The following is a 9,393-nucleotide window of genomic DNA, read 5'->3' on the forward strand; positions in this document are numbered from 1 at the left end:
ACAGATACTTTTAAGAAAAGGTAAGGGTGTGTATCAGAAAACCATCAAATCTGGTGTGACCACCATTTGCCTCATGCAGCACGACTCCTTCGCATAGAGATTTTAAAGCTGTTGATTGTGGCCTGTGGAATGTTGTCCCACTCCTCTGTTGTGCGAAATTGCTGGATATTAATGGGAACTGGATCACGCTGTTGGACACGTCAATCCAGAGCGTCCCAAACTCATACTCAATGGGTGACATGTCTGGTTAGTATGCAGGTCATGGAAGAACAGGGACATTTTCAGCTTCCAGGAGTTGTGTACAGATCCTTGCAACATGTGGCCGTGCATTATCCTGCTGAAACATGAGGTGATGGCGGTGGATGAATGTCACGACAATGAGCCTCAGGATCTCATCATGGTATCTCTGTGCATTCAAATTGACATTGATAAAAATGCAATCGTGTTCGTTGTCTGTAGCTTATGCCTGCCCATACCATAAACCCACTGCCACCACGGGGCACTGTACCCACATGGCGCCATACACACTGTCTGCCATCTGCCCAGTACAGTTGAAACCGGGATTTATCCGTGAAGAACACACTTCTCCATCGTGCCAGTGGCCATCGAAGGTGAGCATTTACCACTGAAGTTGGTTAAGATGCCAAACTGCAGTCAGGTCAAGACCCTGGTGAAGACGGCGAGCACGCAAATGAGCTTCCCTGAGATGGTTTCTGACAGTTAGTGCAGAAATTATTTGGTTGTGCAAACCCATAGTTTCATCAGCTGTCCAGGTAGCTGGTCTCAGACGATCCCGCAGGTGAAGAAGCCGGATGTGGAGGTCCTGGTCTGGCGTGGTTACACGTGGTCTGTGGTTGTGAGGCCGGTTGGACGTACTGCCAAAATCTCTAAAACGACATTGGAGGCGGCTTATGGTAGAGAAACAAGCATTAAATACTCTGGCAAAAGCTCTGGTAGACATTCCTGCAGTCAGCATGCCAATTGCACGCTCCCTCAAAACTTGAAACATCTGTGGCTTTGTGTTGTGTAACAAATTTTAGAGTGGCCTCTTATTGTCCCCAGCACAAAGTTCACCTGTGTAATGATCATGCTGTTTAATCAGCTTCTTGATATGCCCCACCTGTCAGATGGATGGATTATCTTGGCAAAGAAGAAATGCCCACTAACAGGGATGTAAACAAATTTGTAAAAATAAAAATGTAGAACATTTTGAACTTTTCTGCAATCTTTTATTTCAGCTCATGAAACATGGGACCAACACTTTATATGTTGCGTTTATATTTTTGTTCAGTATATATCTAAGATATTTATGATAATAATAATAATAAGAAGAAGAAGGTGTATTACATTTGTAAAGCGCATTTCATTATACAGAATAAATATAAAATGGACAGGGAAACTGACACAAAGGGACAATGAAACCAATGAGCACCGCTATCAACATAAAGCCTTCCTGAAGAGAAAGGTCTTCAGTCACGCTTTTTAGGCCCGTTTGATGTAATTATAATCTGCTACTATCTGTCATCTGTTGTGAAAGAAGTACACACATATTTATAATAAAATATGTATATATTGTTTATTAAACATTATTAAGGCATGTATACAGACATGTGTATTATCACTGTCTGTACTTTAAAGGCAATGTGCAAAATAACTTTCTATTATAATATAGTATTTACAAAATACGTATGTTATGAGTTGAAAAATAAATCCATATATATTTCCTGTATGAACACTGAATCAGTGTTGAAGTTTTGTGTCCACGTAACAGGAATTCTACAGGCTTGGGAGAGGAAAAGGCTAGTAGTACAGAGGCTTACTAGGAACTGAAATCGCTGAGCCTGGTGCAAGGTGAAAAGGTGGTGCATTTCCGTAATACTTACCTGATATTTCCATTGTTCTATGCTTATGGTACAGAATCAATTAGAACTATATACAACTACATTTTAGTAACTTTGCATTATACATTACATGTTCAAATCTGTCCTTATAGAATGATGCATTATTATTATTATTACAGTGCTACACACTTATTTTGGTTTGCAACTCTCTCCCACGTACTTTTAAATTCTTATTTCTAAGAAATAATGACAGAAATCACTTTATATTAGTAATTGAACAGACTGAGTGACTCTAACTTCAAACATAAAATTAGACCTACAGTATGAGGTATGGGGAGATTCTGGTTTGACAGCTTTAAACCACACACAGGTCACAATTATTTTTTTTCATTCTGAGTTACAGTATTGCACTAATGCTGTACTGTACAGCATTGTAATGTTAAGCGCCATGTCTATTTACTTGAACCAGTCCATCATTTCCAAGCATTTCAAAAAACTGGCTGTTACGGAGAGGGACCTCTACAGATCATTACCGGGCTCAATTCCCATGATGCTTTATATCATGTCCGATGTCTCAGTCCTGTGAAGCATTGTTGTTGTTGATGACTTTCCTCTTGCGCAATGACACCAGGTCGTAGAAGGGATCCTTGGTGATACTTGCTCTGAGGGAAAGACAGAGAGAAAAATAAGACAAGTGTCCAAATGATAATCATCATCAAGTTCACTTTATCCTATTGATTGCCATTTGGGATGTAATTTGTGAAGTGTATGGCGTGTAGTACAGGTATGTGTTAAGCCTGGGTTGAGGTGTCTGACCTGATGGAGCCTATCCAGTCATCTCTCTCATCTGCTGTGGCTGCACTCATCCTGTAGGACTGGTGTTTCCCCTCCACCACCCTGCCTCCGTTCTCTGTCTTGCACGCCTTGATCTTCTGCCCTCTGGGGTTGTAGATCTCTAGACAATACTGCTCACAAAGAAGCACACACATGCATACAAATGTTCACAAAACACATACCCAAGCCAAATTACTGGTAATAACTTTTTTCAAAAAAGGAAATGATCCCATAGTATATTGGTCTAATTACTCCTAATCTTCCAGTTAAAACCTTCCTTTCTCATACGGAGGCTATGAGTCATACTGTGCCATGACAGCTAAGAGAGTAGCTTCTGTAAATGTGACTTCTGCACAGACTATGAGACTGAAACACCATAGAACAGGTGGCACTGCCATCAACCGTAAAAAGAAATATGCAGTCAGTGAAATACACTGTACCTGTTTGATAGAGTCTTCTATCTCTCTTACACAGAGGTTCTCAAGGGGAATGATCCCTATGGGGTCTTTATCCTGAGGGAGGAGGAGAGAGAGATGCTTTGGTCAAGAACTATCACTTAGCAGTAACTACTACCATCTTTTATCCTAAATTCCATTACTGGCAAACCCTGTGACAAAGTTGGGGGTATAGCATACTCACTGTGGTATACTCAAAGTAGTACAGACAGCTGTCTGTCAAAATAAACCACCGCCTCTTCCATGTTTTCACCCTTCCTCCTGCAGAGAGGAAAAGTTTACATTTCGTTACACAAATAAAACATTTAATCATACAATTCTCCATCCAACACGCTCCATAAAGGAAATCAGATCATTCTGTGGTAAGCTTATTTTTAATGCTTGGTAATGGCACAATTATAAGACAATTCTCTCAGGTAATGATATTGCTAATCATCTCACCCATTTTGAGCAGCCAACCCTCTCTGTCTGGGTTGAAGAAGGTGTGTGTGAGGTCGTTCCCATCATCCTCTGGAATTTTGAACGGCTCGTTCCGAATGCTCTCATAGAGTTTCTGGATTTAATGAGGTAGTAGATGAGAGTTAACTACAGCTACAGACAACAACAACCAAATAGGGGTCACATTCTGAGAGTGGAGTTAACTCCTGACCTCTGACCCCTGAGGACTCACCATGAGCAGGTCGTTGGGCAGGTCACCCCCGTTGTTGATGCCTCTGTTCATACTGAAGAAGCGCTCCAGAGTGGGCTTGTCCTTCACGTTGGGGTTATGGAGACTGGTGTTCAGCATGATGACGGCAAAGGACAGGATGTAGCAGGTGTCTGTTTGAAACACCCACACATTTCATTACTGTTTGGTCAATGATATGTATTTGCATCCTTAATCAACATCACCTTTGTGAAATTATTTGAATATGCCTCAAAATGTCCTCAACCCCCTCCCCATCTGTCTTGCTGATCTGTCAGTGTAGGGAGTCAGCAGCATGGTAGAGGAGGCTGGTTCCTGTGCACTACAGTACTGTACAGTACCTGTTGACTGGAAGACCCCTGCATTACAGTCACAGTAGCGTGTAGCGAATGCCTCCATCATCCTATCAATCTTCTGGGCTTCTCCAGGGAGACGGAAACTCCACAGGAACTGCCTACAGGGATGAGCCAGGGAACAGACAGGGATCAGACAGGATTTACTGTGGAAATTAATATAATAATGAGAATATATTCATGTATGAGTGTAAGAGATACACCAGTGTAGTGCAGCACTAACCTCAGTGCCTGCACCAGATTCAGGTCGGAGAACTCGTGTAGTTCTACAAAGGCTTTCAGAGTTTGAAGGTGCATTTCCTCCCTGCATGAACACAAACAAGAGTCAAATCAGTGATATGGAGATTATTGAGATAATGAGTGGTTTGACAGTCATCATTATCCCCATCAACAAAGCCATCATTATCCTGGTCATGTTCAGAAGCATTGTGTACCTCTCTCCTAAAAAGTTCCCAATGGCTGTCTTGTTCAGTCCTTCCTCTTTGTATAGGAACTCAGCCACTGCCTCTGCTGTCCACTCCAACAGGTCATTGTCAACCAGGTACTGAATACCCTGGGGGAAGAGGCCATGACAAGTCAATGAACATGTTTGAACTTGGAAGATATGAATGCATTATCGCATACTTGTATGTGTAATAAAATAAAAAAATAGCAGAAATCATAATGAGGTCCAAAGCACTGTGATGTGCAGTAGTGGTCATGGACATATGAAATATTCTGTATGCATTGTCTGCCATTCTGAGAGAGCCACCAGAAGCAATATATCTTCTTATATCTAAACAATGCAGAGCCTCCAGCTAAATAAACCAATGATCTGCTTGATTGGATCTCTAGCCTCTGCACACACCCAAACACAGGCTTTTCTCCAGGGCGGTCATACAGGCCAGGCTTTTCTCCAGTGCGGTAATACAGGCCAGGCTTTTCTCCAGGGTGGTCATACAGGCCAGGCTTTTCTCCAGGGTGGTCATACAGGCCAGGCTTTTCTCCAGGGCGGTCATACAGGCCAGGCTTTTCTCTAGGGTGGTCATACAGGCCAGGCTTTTCTCCAGGGCGGTCATACAGGCCAGGCTTTTCTCCAGGGTGGTCATACAGGCCAGGCTTTTCTCCAGGGTGGTCATACAGGCCAGGCTTTTCTCCAGGGTGGTCATACAGGCCAGGCTTTTCTCCAGGGCGGTAATACAGGCCAGGCTTTTCTCCAGGGTGGTCATACAGGCCAGGCTTTTCTCCAGGGTGGTCATACAGGCCAGGGGGACTTTATATTATGGCTTTGACCTCTCTTCAGATGAGAGGAAAGGAAGGGTGTTTGTGGTTTGAGCAGGAGCGTGCACCTCCGCTCCTCTTCACGGAACAGGATGTGGTTCTCTCTCATTTTCTCTCCCCCTCTCTCTGCCTCCGCACAGTTACACTTCTGCACATAAGTCACGTCACTCGCTCAGCATTCATTCGTTTGTGTCAGATTATTTGTTCTGTCATCTTGCAGTTAACTATTCAAACTTCTAGCTGTGGCAAGCCTCCATCAGTAGAGATGTGATAACTATACAGATCTTTACTACTTAAATGTTATAATTGAAGCACTTCACATTTCAGTACATATCTGATCCGTATGTATTTGTGTTTAGTGTATTCCATATTGAGTAATGTTATGACTTTGTCTTACCAGAGAACCTCACCAGGAAAAACTAAGGGCTCTAATTACAGTGTGTGACATGAGCTCACCTTTTTAGGGTCCATGTTGAATTTCTTTTTCCCACTTAAGAACCTCTTGTTTCTCACAACATTTTTGCTGAAGAGAGACAAAGACAAAACAGAATAAATATTGACAAAGGTTAATTACACCACTTTTACCCATGAGCGTTATACTAGCTACAGTATGTGTCCACTGCATAAGAGATGACACACAGTGAGAGTGAGACAATTAAAGGAAGCTGGGGTTGTCCTGCCTGGAATATGTCTGTGTTTCATGCTGCTGACATTTAAGAGTTTTACCACATTCCTGTAGCTGCTAGTGAAGAAACAGGAAACACACATATACAGATGGGCCTTACAGATGGGGGGCAGAATCTGTTCTTGTTCTTGAAGACAACACCCCCAGAGCCCACTTATGAGGACGAAGAGGTGACCACAGTGGGGGGGGGGGGGGGGGGGGGTTCAGGGGGTGCACCTCTACTACCTGCGGCTATGCCTCCATACCTTTCTTAGTCTGAGTTAGGGAGGGATAGGACGTCAGAGATGTGAGAGGAGCTTCTTTGTCAAGATGGATGTCAGGGAGTATTGTTGATCTGGTGTTTGGGCTGTGATAGATTCAAAAGAAGCTACCACACACTGCAAAGTGTTACTGTAGCTAACTCTCCCACAGAGGAAGAGGCCTACTGGTTAATGGTAACCTATCCGAATGAGCCATTGTGCAAGCTCTAACTTACTTCTCCTCGTCCGCCTCAATGTTGTGGATTTCCGTCATGACGCTGTTAATCTCCAACCTCAGCTTCTACACAAGGGGAAATTATGTCAAAGGGATGAGATGATAATATGTGGTATTTTAGCCATAGCTGACTCAAGCCCTTGGCACATACAGAGGTACAGGGTCAGTCTACTCATAAAACTGTATGTTTCTGAGATGTTATAACTTTTGAAGGAGACTTTTGTGAATGTAATAACTGCTGTAGGTAATGTCACAATACAGTTAGTTTTATTCTGGCAAAATGCAGTTTCATAAAGCATTTTGACTGTACAAAAAGAGCCCTGGTTGAGAGCATGATTTACTATACCTGAATGTCATCTAATAGGTCACTCTTATGAAACTTCCTGGTGTCTATCTCCTGCCTCTCCATTGAGCTAAGCATTGTGGAAGCTGTAGAATTGATTATACACACAAACACAAACATACAGATGAAACCATCATTATCATCCAAAGTATAAATGAAGCTGTCGGACAAAACCCCTGAGACCTAATTGAGATATCTTCCTATATACACTGAAAATATCAAAGGTGTCAGAAATGTGCCTTGACAACCACCCTCACACCAACCCTAGCATACAGTAACTCAACATACTGCACTTCTCAGCACTAGCTAAATATAACTGCTGAACTTCAGCTTTTTATAGAATGAGCCCCAGTAATGTCCATTAGTAAGTGATCTGCTCTAGTCTTGTCCTCATAACAGCTTCTCACAGTGTTTAGATGAGGGTTATTCATTACTCCCTTTTCAGGTTATAACTAGACAACACAACATTATAACTAGACAATACAACATTATAACTAGACAACACAACATTATAACTAGACAATACAACATTATAACTAGACAACACAACATTATAACTAGACAACACAACATTATAACTAGACAATACAACATTATAACTAGACAACACAACATTATAACTAGACAACACAACATTATAACTATACAACACAACATTATAATTACACAATAAAACAATATAACTAGACAATATAACATTATAACTAGACAATACAACATTATAACTAGACAATACAACATTATAACTAGACAACACAACATTATAACTAGACAACACAACATTATAACTAGACAACACAACATTATAACTAGACAACACAACATTATAACTAGACAACACAACATTATAACTAGACAACACTACATTATAACTAGACAATACAACATTATAACTAGACGACACAACATTATAACTAGACAACACAACATTATAACTAGACAACACAACATTATAACTATACAACACAACATTATAATTACACAATAAAACAATATAACTAGACAATACAACATTATAACTAGACAATACAACATTATAACTAGACAATACAACATTATAACTAGACAACACAGCATTATAACTAGACAACACAACATTATAACTAGACAACACAACATTATAACTAGACAACACAACATTATAACTAGACAACACTACATTATAACTAGACAATACAACATTATAACTAGACGACACAACATTATAACTAGACAACACAACATTATAACTAGACAACACAACATTATAACTATACAACACAACATTATAATTACACAATAAAACAATATAACTAGACAATACAACATTATAACTAGACAATACAACATTATAACTAGACAATACAACATTATAACTAGACAACACAACATTATAACTAGACAACACAACATTAGAACTAAACAATACAACATTATAACTAGACAACACAACATTATAACTAGACAACACAACATTATAATTACACAATAAAACAATATAACTAGACAATACAACATTATAACTAGACAATACAACATTATAACTAGACAATACAACATTATAACTAGACAATACAACATTATAACTAGACAACACAACATTATAACTAGACAACACAACATTATAACTAGACAACACAACATTATAACTAGACAACACTACATTATAACTAGACAATACAACATTATAACTAGACAACACAACATTATAACTAGACAACAAAACATTATAACTAGACAACACAACATTATAACTATACAACACAACATTATAATTACACAATAAAACAATATAACTAGACAATACAACATTATAACTAGACAATACAACATTATAACTAGACAATACAACATATAACTAGACAAATACAACATTATAACTAGACAACACAACATTATAACTAGACAACACAACATTATAACTAGACAACACACACATTATAACTAGACAACACTACATTATAACTAGACAATACAAAACATATAACTAGACAACACAACATTATAACTAGACAACAAAAACATATAACTAGACAACACAACATTATAAAACTATACAACACAACATTATAATTACACAATAAAACAATATAACTAGACAATACACATTATAACTAGACAATACAACATTATAACTAGAAAAATACAACATTATAACTAGACAAACACAAACATTATAACTAGACAAACAACTCATAACTAAGACAACACAACATATAACTAGACAACACAACATTTATAACTAGACAACACAACATTATAACAGACAAACACAACATTATAACTAGGACAACACAACATTAGAACTAAACAATACAACATTATAACTAGACAATACAACAATATAATTAGACAATACAACATTAGAACTAGACAATAAACATTATAACTAGACAACACAACATTATAACTAGACAACACAACATTATAACTAACAAATACAACATTCGACTAGACCATACAGAACCATATAATTAGACAATA

At 39.0% G+C, this 9,393-nt stretch overlaps 1 protein-coding gene across 1 annotated transcript; it reads right to left on the reverse strand.

Moving 5' to 3' along the window:
* Window positions 1–1,698: 1,698 nt before the first annotated feature.
* Window positions 1,699–7,010, reverse strand: LOC120044644 (cytohesin-3-like). Its single transcript, XM_038989317.1, has 12 exons — window positions 6,934–7,010; window positions 6,589–6,653; window positions 5,885–5,951; window positions 4,603–4,721; window positions 4,392–4,472; window positions 4,157–4,269; window positions 3,801–3,949; window positions 3,572–3,683; window positions 3,315–3,391; window positions 3,116–3,187; window positions 2,658–2,806; window positions 1,699–2,503 (listed from the first exon to the last, which is right to left on the reverse strand). The coding sequence occupies exons 1-12, from the start codon at window positions 7,006–7,008 to the stop codon at window positions 2,416–2,418; spliced, it is 1,167 nt and encodes a 388-aa protein (XP_038845245.1). The 5' UTR covers window positions 7,009–7,010; the 3' UTR covers window positions 1,699–2,415.
* Between the last annotated feature and the right edge of the window lie 2,383 nt (window positions 7,011–9,393).

This window comes from Salvelinus namaycush, chromosome 3 (assembly GCF_016432855.1).
Source record: "Salvelinus namaycush isolate Seneca chromosome 3, SaNama_1.0, whole genome shotgun sequence".
Taxonomy (NCBI): Eukaryota; Metazoa; Chordata; class Actinopteri; order Salmoniformes; family Salmonidae; genus Salvelinus; species Salvelinus namaycush.